Genomic DNA, 19,727 nt, shown 5'->3' with positions numbered 1-19,727 from the left:
GTAGACAGTGCTGCAGGCTGTTCCTTTTCTGACCATTTTATGGTACCTGGAGTCACTAACCACATAGATATGTTAACGACCCCTTGAAATGGTCTTTAACTGGCTAGGGCCAGAAGCACTAAAGTCCAGCAAGGTTGTCATTCTGGCCCCATCATAAAGGCCACCTGGAAGGAGCAGGGCTTTACAGTTTTTATTAAGACAAGAGTTATTGAGTGCCCCTCCCCAACACGAAGATGTTTACTGTTTTTTTTCTCTTTAAAATGTGGTGTGTGTCTCTCTGTGTGTGTGCACGCATGTGTATGTATGTGTGTGTGCATGTGTGTGTGTGTCTGTGTGTATGTGCGTTTGTGTCTCTGTGTGCATGCGTGTGTGTGTGTGGTATGTATGTGTGTGGTGTGTGTGGTGTGTGTGTGGTGTGTGTGTGTAAGTCAGGACAGTTTGAGAGCCTTGGTTCTCTCCTTCCACTGTGTGGGCCCCAAGAATGGAACTCAGTCATCAGGTTTGGCCGCAAGTGCCTTCACCCCGAGTCATCTTGCCGCCCTGAGGTGCTTATTCATATAAACCAGTTTAGCCCCCTACACGCCACGGTTCTGCTGAAGAGTAGCCAGCTCCAGCAGAGCTAGGAGAACACTAAGTGATCTAAGTGACGCTGCCATAAAGCCGGAAAAGCAGCAAGCCTCCCGGTGATTGGAAGAAAAAGTAATGACCTGTCATTGATCATTTATATTTTTCAGTTCTCGCTGTTCACACGTCTTTCCTGTTTGTTGTCACAAAGCTGTCCCTAATCCCCCCCCCCCCCAAACTGTCCTCACACAGGGAGTTGAAAATGCTTAGTCTGACTGAGCACAATTGACTTGAGAAGCAAACAGGGGGTGGGGACTTAGAGCCTTAAAAAAGCCACACTCCCGAGGACGTGGCCCCACCCCAGCCCTGAGGTGCCGAGGAGGCAAGTGAGGGAAATGGCATTTTATAGAGTCTAGCGCTGGGGCTGCCGGCAGGGTTAGCTGCGCATTTGTGGGCAGACTGTTCTCTCCTCCGCAGGGTTCTCCAGCCTACAGCAGCTGCAGCCCAGGACGCCTGGGGACCCGACTCCCCCGGGAGCGGATGGCAGTAGCAGGGGGTGGGCTATAAAAACCAGTTTTATCTGGGAACAAAAGGCATCAATCAAGGCGCTGTCTTCGGTCTTTGATTTGGATGAGGGGGGGGGGGAGAACCCAGCCCCCTTCTGGGCATCTCTCTTTGCAGGCCAATCAACTGGCGAGTTATCAGGACCGGAGCCTGACTGTGCGGAGGTCTTCTTCAGGCCTATCTTTGATGAAGTCACTCGTGTCTGCATCTGAAGTTGCCCTCTGGACCCACTGTAGAAACCAGCTTCTCTGTAGGTCTGAAAGTCCCTGATGGCATTAACTTTTCAAAGGCATTATATGGTGAAGGAACCAAAGGAAGTAAGACCCAAGGGAAGCAACTGAGGTCACAAATGGAACAGACCTGGGTCATGTCTGAGTCAAAGTTCAATCTAAATAGTTTTGACAAAGAGCTGACCTCATAAGAGCAGGGTCAGCAGTTTTGGGTACAAACAAATTTTTTTTTTTTTTTTTTTTTGGTTTTTCGAGACAGGGTTTCTCTGTGGTTTTGGAGCCTGTCCTGGAACTAGCTCTTGTAGACCAGGCTGGTCTCGAACTCACACAGATCCACCTGCCGTTGCCTCCCGAGTGCTGGGATTAAAGGCATGCGCCACCACCGCCCGGCTGTGTATAAACTTCTTAAAAATATATTTGACAGCCGGGCCTCCTCTTCACAACCGTCCTTTCTCCGCCTCCCAAACCCTGGGGTAACGGGAACAAACCACAGCGTTCTGCCCCACCCCACAACTTATTTTTATGATTTTTTTTTGGTGGGCGGGGAGTTCAAGAGAGGGTTTCTCTGTGTAGCCCTGGCTGTCCTGGGAACTTGCTTTGTAGACCAGGCTGGCCTCGAACTCACAGAGATCCGCCTGCCTCTGCCTTCCAAGGGCTAAGATTAAAGCCACTACTACTTATTTACTGTGTGTTTTGGAGGAGGAGGTGTACGTGAAATAAATAGGACAACCTGCAGGAGCTGGCTCTCTCCTTCCACTGTGTGGGTCTCAGGGACCAAAGCTAGGTTGTCAGAGTTGGTGGCAAATTCTCTTTCCCTGGGTCCCTGGGTCCCTGGGTCCCTGGGTCCCTGGGTCCCTGGGTCCCTGGGTCCCTGGGTCCCTGGGTCCCTGGGTCCCTGGGTCCCTGGGTCCCACCTTATTGAACTCAGCAAGCAATGCTCTTAACCACTGAGCTATCTCTCCTGCCTTTCCCTTCTGTTGTCAGTATAGGGCACAGGACCTCATTGCAGATTGTTGTGAGGCATTATGTCGTTGCCAGGAATCGAACTTGTTACCTTTGGAAGGGCAGCCAATGCTCTTAACCACTGAGCTATCTCTCCAGCTCTTCTTTCTCTAGCCAAAAGAGGTTGCCTTGGCCTTGAGGATCAGAGGATAAGGTTTTCATCTGTTGGCCCAATTGACTGTTGGGTGCTAAGCCTCCAGGGTGCTGTTGTTTAAAGGGCTTCTTACCAGTGACTAGAGGTCCATGTCTCTGTCTCTCTGTCTGTGTGTTTGTGTATTTTAACCTCTAGCCCCTTGCTCGTAGCTCACAAACTGTATGGTAGCACATAGAGTGCAGACAGGCATTGTGTGCTGCTCACCTGGTCTTGATTTAATTTGGGTATTTGGATTTTATCTAAAAACAAGTCCATCTCTTTTACATTTTCCAACTTTGTCACACATAAGCTTTTTAACAAGACCCAATGATTCTCTGAATTTCCTCAGTGTCTGTTGTTATGGCTCCGTTTTCATTTCTGATCTTGTTATTTTGTGTGTTCTCTCTCTTCCTTTTAACTAGTTTGGATAGGGGTTTGTCAATTTTGTTGATTTTACTCAAAGAACTAGCCCTGTTTCCTTCATTGATTCTTTGGATTGTTTTCCTTGTTTCTATTTTGTTGATTTCAACCCTCAACTTGATTTTTCCAGTCTTCTTCTCCTCCTTGGTGAGTCAGCTTCTTCTTCTTCTTCTTCTTCTTCTTCTTCTTCTTCTTCTTCTTCTTCTTCTTCTTCTTCTTCTTCTTCTTCTTCTTCTTCCTCTTCCTCTTCCTCTTCCTCTTCCTCTTCTTCTTCTTCTTCTTCTTCTTCTTCTTCTTTAGAGCTGTTACCTGTGCTGTTAAGTTTCTAATGTGAGTTTTCTCCGTCTTTTTTTAATTTGTGAATTTAGCGCTATGAACTTTTTTCTTAGCACTGATTTCATAGTGTCCTATAAGATTGGGTATTTTGTATCTTTATTTTCATTGAATTTAAGGAAGACTTTAATTTCTTTCTTTATTTCTTCCCTGACCCAGGGGTGGTTCAGTAGTTACCTGTTCAGTTTCCATGAGTTTGTAGGTTTTCTGGGGGTTGAATTGTTGTTATATTCTAACTTTATTCCATGGTGATTCGATAAGACACAGGTAGTTACTAAACTTTTTTTTTTTATATCTGTGGAAGTTTGCTTTGTTACCAAGTATGTGATCAATTTTCCTGGGTCCCTGGGTCCCTGGGTCCCTGGGTCCCTGGGTCCCTGGGTCCCTGGGTCCCTGGGTCCCTGGGTAATCTTGTGGGCCCAAGGTCCCATTACAACAGAGTAGGATCTGTAGTGTCAGGCTGTAATCCCAGGAGGTCAGTACACGTTCCCCCAGGCTGAGCCATGTATTGAGATTCTGCTTCAAAATTAGGTAAGGGGTCAGAGTATGGGGTGAGAGGGAAGCATTGCCCAGCGGATGAAGGTGCCTGTCACACAAGTCTGGTGACCTAAGTTCAATTCCCAGAACCTGCCTGAAGGCAGAGGGACAGAAGCAACTCCAGAGTTGCCCCACCTCCACATGCACACCACACACATTCTCAAAATAAAGGAAAACATTTAAAAACATTAAGAAGAAGCAAAAAGCAAATTGGATTTTTAGCTTCATGGTAGATGCTCACTGTGGCCCATGGGACCCTGGGGTCAATCCCTAGTCCCATCAAAGAACAAAGCAAAATTATAAAAAATCCTGGGGCTGACCAGACACATCTTATCCAGTAAAGGTTCTTGCCCCCAAGGTTGATCTTAGGATCCACATCGTGGAAGGAGAGAGCCGAGAATCAAAAGTTGTCCCCTGACTTCCACCCAAGGCATCAAGGCACACATATACATCCGCAGATACACACACACACACACACACACACACACACACACACACACACACAATACATGAAATGTAATGGAATTTTTAAAATATCTCTGTTACCCCGCATCTGCAGCATATACCTTTAGTTCCAGCACTTGGGAGGCAGAGACAGGCGGATCTCTGTGAGTTCGAGGCCAGCCTGGACTACAGAGCGAGTACAGCTAAGTCATCCTTTATTTAGTTTTGGGACAGAATTTCTTTTTTTATTTTTTTTTTAAATATTTATTTATTTATTATGTATACAGTATTCTGTCTGCATGTATGCCTGCAGACCAGAAGAGGGCACCAGACCTCATTACAGATGGTTGTGAGCCACCATGTGGTTGCTGGGAATTGAACTCAGGACCTTTGGAAGAGCAGGCAATGCTCTTAACCACTGAGCCATCTCTCCAGCCCCCCAGAATTTCTTTTTTTAAAAAAAAAATTATGGGCTGGAGAAATGGCTCAGTGGTTAAGAGCACTGCCTGCTCTTCCAAAGGTCCTGAGTTCAATTCCAGAAACCACATGGTGACTTACAACCATCTGTAATGAGATCTGGTGCCCTCTTCTGGCCTTCAGGGAGACATGCAGACAGAATACTGTACACATAATCAATCAATCAATCAAAAAAAAAGATTTAAAAATAAATAAATAAATAAAAATTTTAAGAAATTATTTATTTATTTACATAGTATCCTGCCTATAGGCCAGAAGAGGGCACCAGATCTCATTATAGGTGGTTGTGAGCCATCATGTGGGGAATTGAACTCAGGACCTCTGGAAGAGCTGTCAGTGCTCTTAACCACTGAGCCATCTCTCCAGCCCCTGAGACAGAATTTCAATAAATTGCCCAGGCTTAACTTACTTAAAATTCTTTTTTATTGTTTAAATTTTTAATTATTTATCTTATTTTATGTGTGTTTTGCCTGCATGTATGTATGTGTACCATGTGTGTGCCTGGTGCCCGTGGTAATCAGAATAGGGCATCAGATTCCCTGGAACTGGAGTTACAGATGGTTGTACCTACTACCTGGGTGCCAGGTATAGAATCTGGAACCTACCACGTGGGTGCTAGGCAAAGAACATGGAACCTACATGTGAGTGCTAGGTATAGAATCTGGAGCCTACACATGGGTGCTAGGTATAGAATCTGGAACCTACCACGTGGGTGCTAGGTATAGAATCTGGAACCTACCACGTGGGTGCTAGGTATAGAATCTGGAGCCTACACATGGGTGCTAGGTATAGAATCTGGAACCTACCACGTGGGTGCTAGGTATAGAATCTGGAACCTACCATGTGGGTGCTAGGTATAGAATCTGGAACCTACCACGTGGGTGCTAGGTATAGAATCTGGAGCCTACACATGGGTGCTAGGTATAGAATCTGGAGCCTACACATGGGTGCTAGGTATAGAATCTGGAACCTACATGTGAGTGCTAGGTATAGAATCTGGAGCCTACACATGGGTGCTAGGTATAGAATCTGGAACCTACCACGTGTATGCTAGCTATAGAACCTGGGTCCTCTGCAAGAGCAACAATTGCTCTTAAGCACTGAGCCACTGCTCCAGTCCCTGTTTTATTTTTTGAGACAGGTTCTCAGTTGGCCCAGAGTGGCCTTGAACTTGCTATATATCTGAGAATGACCTTTAATCTCCAATCCCCTCATATTTGTCTCCCAGATCCTGGGATTATAGCCATGTACCACCATGCCCTGTATTATATGGTGCTGAGAACGGAGCCCAGTTCTTCATGCATGCTAGGCAACTCTAGCAACTCAAAGGCATCTCCAGCCCTGACCTTGACCTTCTAATAGTTCTGCCTCAGCCTTCCAAGTCTGCTCTACCACAAGCAGATTGCAGGGGGGGCCATGGGTGCCATGGCACATGTGTGAGGGTCAGAGGACAATTTTGTGGAGTCTTCTAACTTTACGTGAGTTCAGGGGCTAGAATTCAGGCTGCCGGCTCACACAGCAGGATCTTCAGCCACCGGGCCATGTCTGCTGCCTGCTTTGGTTCTAAGACAGAGTCTCACTGTGTAGCCCACATAGGCCTACAGATTCTGTTTTCCTAGGTGTGCGACCCTATGGCCGGCTCCTGCATCTGTGCTGTTACCATTTTCTCCTACAGATACATACACATGGACTGGAGAGACGGCGCAGCAGTTAAAGGGCACTTGGGGTCCTTGCAGAGGACCCAGGTTCCACTCCTCGCATCCACTCGGTGGTTCACAAATGTAGCTCCAGTTTTAGGGGATCTGCTGCCTCTTCTGGCCTTCACGGGTACTGCACTAACACGGTATACAATTTTGCATGCAGACAAATATTCATGCCAACAACAAATAAAGAGGAAAGTATTTTTATTTTTTATTTTTTTTAGTTTTTTCGAGACAGGGTTTCTCTGTAGCTTTGGAGCCTGTCCTGGCACTAGCTCTTGTAGACCAGGCTGGCCTCGAACTCACAGAGATCCACCTGCCTCTGCCTCCCGAGTGCTGGGAGAGGAAAGTATTTTTAAAGTATTTTCAGGATGGAGAGATAGCCGGCTTAGTGTTGGAGAGTGTACATGCTCTTGCAGAAGACCCTAGTTCCCAACCCTCGTGCAGGTGATTTACCTGTAACCCCAGCTCCACAGGATCCAATGCCTTGGGCCTCCTCAGGTTTGTTCCTGTGCTCACATGCAGACACATACCCACACAAAGACACATACATTTTTTTTAATGTAAAGAAAAGCTAGTTTATTACACATGTAATTACTTGAACCACTAGGAAGGAGGTGTCTTTTTAAAAGTAGATGCGCAGCTTTTCACAGGGAGATAACTCGCTGCTTGTCCCGCCAGCACACTAAGGCTCCTCTGGTATTGGAAAATGACACAGTTTAGGTTTGTTGGGATTATTTTTCAGCAGCCAATCAGCTAGCCAGCCCTATGGAAGAAAGAAAAACTAAAGTTAATAAACATCTAGCTAGCCGGGCGGTGGTGGCACACGCCTTTAATCCTAGCACTCGGGAGGCAGAGGCAGGCGGATCTGTGTGAGTTTGAGACCAGCCTGGTCTACAAGAGCTAGTTCCAGGACAGGCTCCAAAACCACAGAGAAACCCTGTCTCGAAAAACCAAAAAAAACAAAAACAAAAACAAAAACAAAGCAAAACAAAAAAAACCCCATCTAGCTATTTCCTTTCTATGTATAATAAACATATAAACTAGAAAATTAAGTATCTTTTTAAAAAAGATTTTTAAGACAGAATCTCACAGCCTAGCCTGTTTGGAATTTACTCTGTAGGCCAGGCTGACTTTGAGCTCCTGGAGATCCAGCTGCCTCTGCTTCCTGAACTCTGAGATTAAAGGCACGTGCCACCCACCACATCTAGCTAAATAACTTGTTTTGTTTTGTTTTGTTTTTGTTTTGACAGGATTTTTCTGTGTAGCCCTGACTGTCTTGGAATTTACACTGTAGACTAGTCTGGCCTAGAACTCAGAGATCTGCTTACCTCTGCCTCCTGAGTGCTGGGATTAAAGGCGTGCACCACCACCAACCTGCCCAAATTTAGAGGGATCGTTATAATCCTGGAAGTTGACAAGGGACCACGTGTAGAGAGATGATACCCTCCAGTGGCATTGTGTCATTGGGGCTTAGTGGAGGCTGAGGTTCAGTTCAGACTACTGATCTACCTTAAGGGGGGTTAAAGACTGTGAGCCCAGGGTAGATGTTGAACTAAAGCAGGAAGAGATAGCAAAGCGAAGTGATTAGGGAGGAGTGCTAACTCATTAGAACCAAGACAGACTGTAGCAATCAAGCTTTTACACTTTGGGGCCAGCCTGGACAATGTTAATAAGAAACACGAAGTAGAATTTTTGCAACATAGTGAAATCATTCTATACTGTTAGCTCTTCATTTGAAAATGATTAAGAGTATGAGTGTGGGCTGGGCTGGGCTGGGCCACAGCCTTAATTCCAACACTCAGAGGTAGAAAAGGTGAATCTTTGTGAGTTTGAGGCTAGTCTGGTTTACTGGTCTACACTGTCTGACTGCTAAATAACTTTTATAACCACTTTAAGAATAAAAATAAAGCCGGGCGGTGGTGGCGCACGCCTTTAATCCCAGCACTTGGGAGGCAGAGGCAGGCGGATCTCTGTGAGTTCGAGACCAGCCTGGTCTACAAGAGCTAGTTCCAGGACAGGCTCCAAAACCACAGAGAAACCCTGTCTCGAAAAACCAAAAAAAAAAAAAAAAAAAAAAAAAAAAAAAAAAAAGAATAAAAATAAAGGCTGAGAGCGATGTGAGTTTGAGGCCAGCCTGGTTTACAGGGTGAGCTCCAGGATAGTCAGGACTATACAGAGAAATCCTGCTTCAAAAAAAAACAAAAACAAGGAGCCGGGCGGTGGTGGCGCATGCCTTTAATCCCAGCACTCGGGAGGCAGAGGCAGGCGGATCTCTGTGAGTTCGAGACCAGCCTGGTCTACAAGAGCTAGTTCCAGGACAGGCTCCAAAGCCACAGAGAAACCCTGTCTCGAAAAACCAAAAAAAAAAAAAAAAAAAAAGAAAGGAAGGAAGGATGAAAAAGAAAAAAGCTCATACACACAAATAATAAATGTAATTAAGCATTTTTTTTTTAAGAACCAGGAGGTGGTGGTGCATGCCTTCAATCCCAGCAGAGGCAGATGGATCTTTATGACTTCGAGGTCAGCCTGGTCTACAGAGCTAGTTCCAGGACAACAAGAGTTACACAGAGAAACCCTGTCTTGGAAAAGCAAAAACAGTTTAAGATCTGGGGATAGGTTCATCTGGTAGAACGTTTGCCTACTAAATACAAAGCCTTGGGTTTGATCCCCAGCACCTGGTAAACTGGGAGAAGGGACACACATCTGTAATCCCAGCACTTGGGAGGTAAAAGCAAGGTCTAAAGTTATCCTTGTCCACATGGCTAGTCTGGCACCAGCTCAGGATGCAGGGAATCCTCTCTCATAATACAAAATAAAATAATGATAATTATAATAAAGACAAATGGAAGCCGGGCGGTGGTGGCGCACGCCTTTAATCCCAGCACTCAGGAGGCAGAGGCAGGCGGATCTCTGTGAGTTCAAGGCCAGCCTGGTCAACAGAGCAAGTTCCAGGACAGGCTCCAAAACCACAGAGAAACCCTGTCTCGAAAAACCAAAATAAAATAAAATAAAATAATACAAATGGAGGGCCATAGAAATGGCTTGGTAGGTAGAGGTACTTGCCTCCAAGCCTGAAGACCTTAGTAAGGTCCTGAAGACTCCCGCGGTGGAAGGAGAAAGCCCTCTCTGACCTCCACACATGTATTGTAGTACTCACAATAAGAACATAATAAATAAATAAATAAATAAATTCAATTGTTGCAACATTTTAATGGAGGAGGAAAAGTTTACGCGCTGAGCCCTCCCTAGCAAGGCCTGTCACCTTGCTCATACCCTCATGAGCGTTCCTGTAAATGACCCTAAAGAAACTCAGTCCAAAGGAACAGAAGACATGGAAGCAGGAGAGGGGCTAAATGGGAGGAGGAAGCGGGGGAGCGGGACAGGGACAATGGTAGGTAAGGGGGTGCACACATGCGCAAACAAAGACATGATCTCCTAGTAAGTTATAGGCCAGCGAGGGCTAGACAGAGAGACCTTGTCTAAAGATCTACAACAACATTCAAGGCCAGCCTGGTCTACAGAGAAAGTTTTAGGACAGCCTGGGCTTCATAGGACACTTCCCCTAAACAATTAAACAAAACCCTTCAACAAAACAATAAGCAAAAAAAAAAATCACCCAGTGTTATGTGCATCTATGAAAATGTCATAATGAAACTTAGCAAGTATAATTACTATATGCTAATAAAAACATTAAAAAGAATAAGAAAATGGAGCTCATTTCATGAGGCTTGCACGGAACTGCTTTATCGACCTCCCACCAACTTACCCAGACCCCCCCCCCAACACACACACCCCTTTGTTGTTTTGTTTTGGAGGCAGAGTCTCACTGCACAGCCTTGGCTGGCCTGGAGTCCACTGTGTAGACCAGACCAGCCTTGAAGACAAGACACTTTAGGGTCTCACTAAACTATCCTGCTTGGTGGCCACAGAATCAATACATAGACCAAGAAAGACTCAGAACTTGTGAATCTTTAGACTAAAAGAATAAATATTAGTCAGGTGGTGGTGGTGCACACCTTTAATCCCAGCACTTGGGAGGCAGAGACAGGAGGATCTCTGTGAGTTCTAGGCCAGCTTTGTCTGCAGAGGGTGTTCCAGGACAGGCTCCAAAGGTACAGAGAAACTCTGTCTCAAAAAAAAAAAAAAAACAAAAAGAATAAGTATTAGCTGGATATGGTGGTGGCATCTTTAATCCCAGCATTCAGGAGGTAGACGCAAGTAGATCTTTGTGAATTTGAGGCCAGCCTGGGTTAGGATAGCCAGGACTACACAGTGAGACCCTGGCTCAAAAGCAAACAAATACAATTTTATTTTATTTTTTTTTTTTATGTGTAGCCCAGGCTGGCCTCGAACTCGTGATCCTCCTGCCTCTGCCTCCTTCAGCAAATCCTACCGGCGTGCGCCACCACAACCGGCCAAATACAATTTTAAATATGAAAACAATACACACTATTCTCTAGTTTGAATAAAAAGGGATCTTACATAAGGGTCTTCTGGCTTGTGCTTACAGAGTTCCGTGAGGCCTTGAAGCAGGGTTGGCGTCACGTACAAATTTAAATAGTCCTTAGCAGCTTGTCCAATTGGAATGGGTTCAATAATCACTGCAAATACAAATAAATTCTCACTAAAAAGCAAATGTAAATGAGTACACACTATATAACTATTAAAAAGGATGTCTTCAAGAGTTTTGAACTGTTGCAAGACATTTGTATCACTGTGAGTTTTTTTTTAAAGATTTATTTATTATGTATATAGTGTTCAGACTGTGTGTATACTTGCATCCAGAAGAGGGCACCAGATCTCATTACAGATGGTTGTGAGCCACCATATGGTTGCTGAGAATTGAACTCAGGTCAATTAGTGCTCTTAACCTCTGAGCCATCTCTCTAGCCCCACTGTGAGTTTTAAATTCGATTTTTGTTTCTTCATATTTATTGAAGTGTTGTAATTGTTATCAATACTGACTTTCTGACAGAGTCTCACCAGAGCCCAGGCTGGCCTGGGACTCACTGGGCAGCCTCGGCTGGCATCAAACCTACGGTGATCTTCCTACTCAGGCTCCTGGCTCCGAGAATAACAGGTGCAAGGCACCACACTCTGACTCTTTACTGAGGTGTTATTTACACACGGTGCTTGTTAAGCTTGTGATCACACAGAGAAATAAATATAATTTAAATAAAAAACAACAAAATAACAAAAACTACCAAACACAAAAGAACTAAAGCAAAACCAAATCAACACCCCCACACACACACCGTGGCTGCCCGGGAGGCAGATGGACCCAAGCAAGGCTCACCTGTGGACAGTTTAGTGAGATCTGTCTTAAAAAACAAAGGACTGGTTGCAGGTTGCAGTAGATGCCTGGAATCCCAGAACTCACTAAGTGGAAGCAGGAAGATCAGGAGTTCAAGGCCAGCCTGAGACACAGAGGCCCGTCTCAAAATAAACAGGGGACTGGAGGAATGGCTCAATGGTTAAGGCCAAGTTTTCTTCCAGAGACTCCCAAATTCCTATCTCAGAGCCCACATAAGGGGGTTCACAGCTGAGTGTAACTCTAACTCCAGGGGATCCAATGTCTTCTTCTGGCCTCTAAGGGTATCTGCACATATGTAGCATATACTCACAGAAATAAACAAAAATGAAATAAATCTTAAAAATAAAAGGGCTGCACACTCAGCAGCTCACTGGCCAAGATCTGCCTGTTATAAAGTCCTAGGTTCACCCCAGTGCTTAGAGACAGCATCCTGATTCTTCCACACTTCTTTCTTTCTTTCTTTCTTTCTTCTTCTTCTTCTTCTTCTTCTTCTTCTTCTTCTTCTTCTTCTTCTTCTTCTTCTTCTTCTTCTTCTTCTTCTTCTCTCTCTCTCTCTCTCTCTCTCTCTCTCTCTCTCTCTCTCCTTCTTTCCTTCTTCTGGCTTTTTTTTTTTTTTAGACAGGGTTTCTCTGTGTAGCCCTGACTGTCCCTGGAACTTGCTCTACGTAGACCAGGTTGGGCTTGAACTCACAGAGATCCATCTGCCTCTACCTTCTGAGTGTTGGGATTAAAGATGTGTACCACCACCACCTGGCTAGTATGTCCATTTCTTAAAGGATTACCAGATTCATGAGTTCAAATTGGATGGAAATCAAAAAGAATCTCTAATGACCAATTTCACAATGACTTACAACTTTTAGAAAAAAAAATGCTTTTTTTGTAAAAAGACACGTTTACCAAGTCTAAACAAAGGAGCAGAGCCAGCAACAGAGCCCTGCCTGACTGCACTAGAACTTGTTAACTTTACTATTCCTCTGTGTCTGAAACACTCCTGAAGGATCATGGGTAATTAGGAAGAATGACCGCACAAACCTAAACATGCCCAGAGAAAGAAGGAATTCCAGAGCGCCCAGGGCACAGCACAATCCATGGGTGTGCACTTTCAGCTCTGCTTTGTCGGTGTTTGTGTTTATGTGTGTTTGTCTACATGTATGTTTGTGCATACCGGTGCATGCCGGCTTGCCCAAAAAGGTCAGAAGAGGGTGTTGGATCCCCTGGAGCTGGAGTTACCAACCGCTGTGGGTGCTGGGAACTGAACCCTGGTCCTTTGCAAGAGCAGCTGAGTCAGCTCTCTGAGCCGTGTCTCAGCTTCTGCATTCTTTTTTTTTTTTCTTTTTTTTTTGGTTTTCTTTTTTTTTCTTCTTTATTTCTTTTTTTCTCTTTTTTTTTCTTTTTTTTCTTTCTTTCAGCTTCTGCATTCTTGAGACAGGTCTCTCTCTGTGTAGCCTACGCTGCCCGGGAGCTCTGCAGATCAGGCTGTCCTGGAACTCACAGAGATCCACCTGCCTTTGCCTCCCAAGAGCTGAGAGTTTGGTTTTTGTTTTGAGTTTGTGCTTTGTTTGTTTTGAGATAAGGGCTGGGGTAGCATAGACTGGCTTCAACAGAGCTAAGACTTTGAATTTCTGGTCCTCCGGAGCTAAAATTAGGATTACAGGCTACTGACCTGTGCCTGCTTTTAAATTCGGTGCTGGGATTCAAACCCAGGACTTCCCAGGAGCTCAGCAAGCACCCCACAATCTGAGCTACATCCCAGGCCCCTCCAGCTTCAAGTTTGGATGACTTACAACTTGAAAATATAATAAAGCATATTTGGAGGAAAATTCTATCTTGCTTCCTAGTCATATCTTCAAAACAAAAACAAACTTTAAGAAGTGACCGATTTGGGGGTGTAGTCAAGAAAGCCCGCGTGAGAAACTCACCCTCCGGGAACATGAACCGAATTTCTCTTTCCGAGGCAGCAAAGTCGTTGCTCCCATGAAGGGCGTTCCGTAGCTCATCCGTACCGTAAATCGCCCTTAGACTAAAGCAAGTTAGGGAAGGATGCTGTCCTTCCGTTCTGACAGCCAGGGAAGGATGCTGTCCTTCCATTCTGACATTTCCTCCACATTATTGGGAGGAGGGGGAGTGTCACACGTGGAGGTCAGAAAACTACTTCAGGGGTGGTTTTCTCCTGCCAGCTCGTGGGTCGAGTTCGAATCCAGGTCATCCCACTAGGCAACAAGCACTTTACCGGCTAAGCCATCTCGCCAGCGGTTTTTATTTTTGTCTGCTTGTTTTTAGACAGGACATCACTAGATGACAGTCAAACATTTGTGTGTGCTGGTGGAATGCACTGAGAACAGCCATTCTCTAGGTGAAGAAGGGTGTTTTTGGGAGAAGTGAAAAGGAAATATAAATTCAAAAGTGCGACAATTGTTTCATTTCTAGAAACCAGTGATTGTGCTAAAAATTTTGATTTTTTTGGGGGGGGCATCTTCTCATTATGTATCCGTGGCTGGCCTGGAACTTTCTAGGTAGACCAAGTCAGCCTTAAACTCTCAGAAGTTTGTCTGCCTTCTGAGACAGTCTCAGGTACTAAGATTAAAGGTATGAACCACCATGTCCAGAAAATAAATCTAAAAATTTCAAATTTTCCCATTAAAAATCTTACTTCTGGATCAGTGCGTGGGTTCTCTAAAGCCTGGTGACCCAGTTGATCTGGGACTCACATTGTGGACAGGAGAGGGTTAACTCCCACCAGCTGCATTCTGGCCTCCCCCTGGGCCAGGCCCAAGTGCCCACACAATAAATAAATAAAAGGCAATTTCAAAAATCCTCCTTCATAGGCACGTGTTGTGGCTCACGCCTGGAATCCAGAATTACAAAGATACTGGGTTTGTTTCTTTTGCTTTCATACTTTAAGGGGGCTTCAATCCCTCAAGGCACTCTGGGGAAGTTACCTGTCTGGGTGTGTCTCCTTGGCTACTAAACTATTAGGTGGCCCCAGAAGATCTTTCCAGTAAGAGATGGCGTCATGTCTGGCTAGTACCATAGCAACAAGAGGTCCAGAGCTCATATAAGCTGTTAAGTTTGGGAAAAACAGTTTCCCATACTGTTCCACGTAAAAGTTACTACAGTGCTCAGGGCTCAGATGTAGTTTTCGTCTCTGTAAACAAAACAAAGTCAACAAAAGCAATTAAAGTAACAGCTCAAAAGAACTCATTAAGTCATTAATAACTTCCCAGACATGGCAGCTCATGCCTGTAATTATCTTTGTATTATTATACAGAAATGATAATTAAATTAAATGTGCTCAGAGGAAGTATTTATATTTATCCAACTTAAAATAAATAAGATCCCTAGGCTGATGAGATGGCTCTGTGGGGAAACACGCTTGCTGCCAATGCTGAAGCTCTTAGTTCAACCCCAGAACTACATGCTGGGAAGACAGAGCCGGTTCCCTAAGTTTTCAGACTGAAACACATACACTGTGTGTGTACATGCACACACACACATACATACACACACACACAAAACACACACACGTTGTTAAAGAGTGTTTGCTGAGCATCATGAGGAGCAGAGTTTGGATCCGAGCACCTACACTACCAGCAGGGTACCCACCACACTCCCTCTTCTGGCAACCACACCCTTGTGCAGGCACGCGTGCACGGCCACCCAGCCATCAGGCACGCTTGGTCCGCATAGTGAGGTCATCTAGGGCTGCAGAGAAAGTCACTGTCTCTAAAAACAACAACAACAACAAATAATAATAACAACAATAACTGAGATATGAGTTTAGCTCCAGGCACGGTATTATAGGGCGTAGAGAGGAATATTCTGATAAACTCTTCGGCCAGCTCCCAAGAAGCCTAGCTCCCAAGAAGCCTAGCTCCCAAGAAGCCTAGCTCCCACACGACTCTCCTCTCTCCACCACCCAGTGAAGCTGTGTGTCTGTTTTGAGATGGGTCTTGTGTCCTCAGGCAGGCCTCACTCACGGTATGGCCCGTTTCTGTGCCAGTGCACTCTGCTGCCTTCCTCCCCAGCCCTGCATGGGCCCCTTCTGCAGGTTTGTTGGTTTCTGCAGCATAATTTTAAAAATTTTGAGTCCGTCTTTAAAGTTGACACAAAACTAATGATTTTATTGGTTGCTTTAAAACTGAAATCTGTGAGTTCAAGCCTGACTGACGGAGCCAGCTTCAGGACTGCGGCGGGATCTGGTGAAAACGCTACCGGTGGGGCACAGAACTCAGCCTGTGACAAAGAAAAGCCTGCCACCTGCTGGAAAGAGGAAAGCTCAGAGCCTGCTCCGCAAAGGAACCGCACAAATGCCCTGCAATGTCACTGTGAGACAGCTGGGAGAGTCCCAGCCTTGGGACGGAAGGTAGGCTAGTGGTTACCAGGGGTTGGGGGGATGGAAACACACTTCACCCCTTTTAACAGTAAGTTCACAGCTTCATGTTGAAAATGACAGATGATAATGGTGAGGGTCACAAAACCACGCGAAGGTGGTGAATACCACTGTCTGCGCTGGACCCTAAAAATAGTATGGTACAATTGATGTAATGAATCTCTTCCAAAACAAAGCAAAAGGAAAAGGAAAAACAAAGTCCCCCCCATCACCTGTGTGTGTGTATGTGTGTCTGTGATATGCATGCCTGTGTACATGGGTATATACACATATGTGGGGGTGCTGGTGTCATACGTGTAGACAAGAGCTCCACACTGGGTGCTAGCCTCACTTGCTCACCACCTTGGATCCCCCATTGAACCCAAAGCTCACCAACTTGTCAAGCCTGGTGGGTTCAAAAGCTCCAGGGGTCCTCCTGCCCCCCCCCCGGCACTGGGATTACCTACAGGTGTCTACCACCTCACCTAGCTTTTACATGGTTGCTGGGGATTCAAACTCAGGTCCTTGTTCTTGCTCAGCAAACACTGTGCCAAAAACCTTCTCCCCAGCTCAGTTTTCTTTAACACACTGATAAAATAGGTGATATGATGTCAACCTAATACTATATAATTTCTGTTGTTGTTGTTTTTGAGACAGGGTCTCACTCTGTAGCTCGGGCTGTCCTGGGACTCACTATATAGAGCAGGCTGGCCTCGAACTCACAGAGATCTGCCTGCCTCTGCCTCCCAAGGGCTGGGATTAAAAGCCTGTGCCATTATGCTTGGTTCTGTATAAGAACATTTAAGACAGGGTCACTGTGCAGTCTGGGCTCGCCAGGAACTTGCTGTAGGGATCAGGCTGGCCTCAAACTCACAGAGGTGCACCTGCTTCTGCAGTGCTTGGGATAAGAGCACTGCACTAAGCTATATACGTTTAAAAGGATAAAAAACTAGTAACTCAAGTAAAATTCAACAAAATATTATATTCTATTTGGTATATTCATACATTTTTGTCCTTAGTTGGAGACATTGTCATTCTAGAGGACAGTTAGGAACTCTGTGAAGGCCAAGATGGTGGGGCCCTCAAGATCCTCCAGTCTTATCCTACCTAGTGCTGGGATCACAGGCTTACACCACCACTTCCGGTGCTCGGGTCCCCTGTACTTCAGGTCCCTGTACCCCAGGCTGACCTAGGACTCCCTGTATAATACAAGCTGACCTCTCAATGTCCTCTGGAGAGTCTGGCTTCCTTAACAATGTTTACCAACTGTGGAACAAATATTGGTCTTAAAACATCAAATATTTGCTGGGCAGTGGTGGCACACACTTTTAATCCCAACACTAAGGAGGCAGAAGCAAGTGGATCTCTGAGTTTGAGGCCAGCCTGGTCTACAGAGTGAGTTCTAGGACAACCAGAGCTACTAAGAGAAACCCTGTTTTAAAAACAAACACACAAACTAAAACCCTCCCACCACTGGAGAACCCAACTAGGCACAGGAGTACTGCATATGCCTTAGAAGGGATACGTCGACTACAATTTAATGATCCAGAACTTTACCAAAGAGACTCCTGTGAGGAAGTCAGAGAGGATCACTTCCTCTTGTGGGGGAAATGTTTCAATCGCAGAGAAACCCCTGGGAGAGGACAATGCAGTAAACCATTTCCTCTCTCTAGACCTGACTTGGAGAAGTTAAGGGATGGACACGGCTCCTTTTGTGTCTTATGCTGTATCTTTCGGAAATGGAGAAAACATATCTATTACAAGTAACTTGCTTGTTTTTGAGACAGGTCTCACAGAGCTGAAGCAGATCTGTTAACTCTGAAGTCACTGCATAGCCGGACTCCTGATCCTGCTGCCTCCACCTCCCCGGACCAAGATTACAGGCAGACCAGCTTACATATAACCTTTATGTTTAGAAGTGTAAGCTTAATGTTACCACGGATCTAAATGGGTGGGTACATTTATATACGTATAGTGCAGACTAATAAAGAGACGCTGGAAGTTACCTGAATGATGGTGAATCCAGATCTGAGAATAATGTCTCGTATCTCCTCTTCTTTGTCAACAATGTCTGGCTTGATAAGAGCTAGGGTTTTTTCTACATATATCTGAGGCAGGGGCATTGACACCTCCATTCTGGCGTTTCCCGGTATAAGTCACTAATCTCTGACCAGGTATCCACTTCAATGACACGCGCTCCCGTCCCAAATTCGACCCGAGGCAATACTTGGTGTTAGGGTTGATTAATTTGTGAAAATGAAAACTGCGTGTCTTCCTACAAGCAGTCTTGAAGAATATGACTTGTACAAAGCCCAAGTGGAACCCTGGCCGCTTCAATGAGGCTGGAGACTGGAATGCGCCATCAGTGGGTGGGGAAGGCTCTAGCCCGCTGCCCTAGCGAGGGGTCCCCACCCCTCGGGAACTGCTTTGCACAGACTTAGACGTTACTGCAAGGCAGGGTCCCCAAATCCTTAGGAAATCTCCAGGCTATACCCTCCCCGCTCTCATCTCCGTTCAGGTGTTGTCAAAACCCGTTGCTAAGAAACCTGAAGCTGCTTTTCCAACGGTGGCTGCAGAGGGCCAATCCCAGCAGCGTTTTTCAGGCCGTGAGAATTTTATTGTGTGTGATGTGGTGGTAAGAAAACAACTTCGTGTAATCAAGTCTTTCCGTGTTTGCGGTTTCCAGGGATGGACCTCATGTGGCGGGGCCTGTATGCAAGCCTCTTTACCCACTGAACCGTAGTGCCAGCCCTCCTCTAATTGATCTTCTTCCTCGGACCTACTTGAAGAATGCTTGATTTATTCACACTTCTTAAATGAGATAAATCAGACACTCCTCTCACCGGCTCCACCCCTCCCAGACACCGTGTGAAAGATTAATGCCAAGTTTATTTCTTTTTTTTATTTTTATTTATTTATTTTTAATATTTATTTATTTATTATGTATACAATATTCTGTCTGTGTGTATGTCTGCCAGCCAGAAGAGGGCACCAGACCTCATTACAGATGGTTATGAGCCACCATGTGGTTGCTGGGAATTGAACTCAGAACCTTTGGAAGAGCAGGCAATGCTCTTAACCACTGAGCCATCTCTCCAGCCCCCCCCCCCCCAAGTTTATTTCTTAACACTACTTTCTCTTTTCTTCATTTTTGGCATGCCTTCCCTCCCTCCCTCCCTTCCTCCCCTCCTCCTCCTTCTTTCTCCTCTCCTCCTCCTCCTCTTCTTCTTCTTCTCTCCTTCTCTTTCTCCTCCTCCTCCTTCTTCTCCCCCCCCCCCTTTAGGAGGTGATGGTGTTAGTGCTTGGATCAACCCCAGGGCCATCTCCTCCTTCTCCTCCTCCTTCCCCCACCCCTCTCTTTAGGAGGTGATGGTGTTAGTGCTGGGATCAACCCTGGGGCCCATTCTAGACAAGCACTCAACACTGGGCCATCCCCAGCAAATACCTTCTTCGTTTCACCACTTGATGCTGTGCCTTCTATCCCAGCTTCTTTAATTATTTGAAACAGTCTTTGTAAGGTCTGGGGGCACATACCTCTAATCCCAGCATTCCATTGGAGGGAGTGGCTGAATGCTATAGATTTCCAGGAAAGCCTGAGTTTAAGTGTTCTGAGACCTTGCTCAAAAACCAAACAAAG

At 45.5% G+C, this 19,727-nt stretch overlaps 2 protein-coding genes across 3 annotated transcripts in view; one reads left to right on the top strand and one right to left on the bottom strand.

The window, feature by feature from the left end:
• The window catches only part of Kif20a (kinesin family member 20A), a 464,558-nt gene that overhangs the window by 390,039 nt on the left and 54,792 nt on the right, over positions 1-19,727 (top strand). The gene's annotated exons all lie outside the window — the stretch shown is intronic.
• Nme5 (NME/NM23 family member 5) lies at positions 6,984-18,608 on the bottom strand. Of its 2 annotated transcripts, none has more exons than XM_075970868.1 (5): positions 18,097-18,608; positions 14,661-14,866; positions 13,641-13,741; positions 10,890-11,008; positions 6,984-7,170 (listed from the first exon to the last, which is right to left on the bottom strand). In XM_075970868.1, exons 1-5 carry the CDS (start codon positions 18,223-18,225, stop codon positions 7,090-7,092), a joined length of 636 nt encoding a protein of 211 aa, XP_075826983.1. In that variant the 5' UTR covers positions 18,226-18,608; the 3' UTR covers positions 6,984-7,089. The 2 variants fall into 2 exon arrangements, with proteins under 2 accessions (XP_075826983.1, XP_075826984.1); XM_075970869.1 differs by having other exon boundaries at positions 7,104-7,170; positions 10,916-11,008.

This window comes from Microtus pennsylvanicus, chromosome 4 (assembly GCF_037038515.1).
Source record: "Microtus pennsylvanicus isolate mMicPen1 chromosome 4, mMicPen1.hap1, whole genome shotgun sequence".
In the NCBI taxonomy this organism is placed as follows: Eukaryota; Metazoa; Chordata; class Mammalia; order Rodentia; family Cricetidae; genus Microtus; species Microtus pennsylvanicus.
This window is presented reverse-complemented; position numbering and strand designations above follow the sequence as displayed.

What these genes read in the sequence shown, in the direction of transcription:
- Nme5 (XM_075970868.1), bottom strand. Translation starts at nt 18,225, where the DNA reads ATGGAGGTGTCAATGCCCCTGCCTCAGATATATGTAGAAAAAACCCTA. An exon ending in CTGGATTCACCATCATTCAG is followed by an intron (nt 14,867 to 18,096) that starts GTAACTTCCAGC and finishes TTTTGTTTACAG; the next exon opens with AGACGAAAACTACATCTGAG. An exon ending in AAGGAGACACACCCAGACAG is followed by an intron (nt 13,742 to 14,660) that starts GTAACTTCCCCA and finishes AACTTGCTTTAG; the next exon opens with TCTAAGGGCGATTTACGGTA.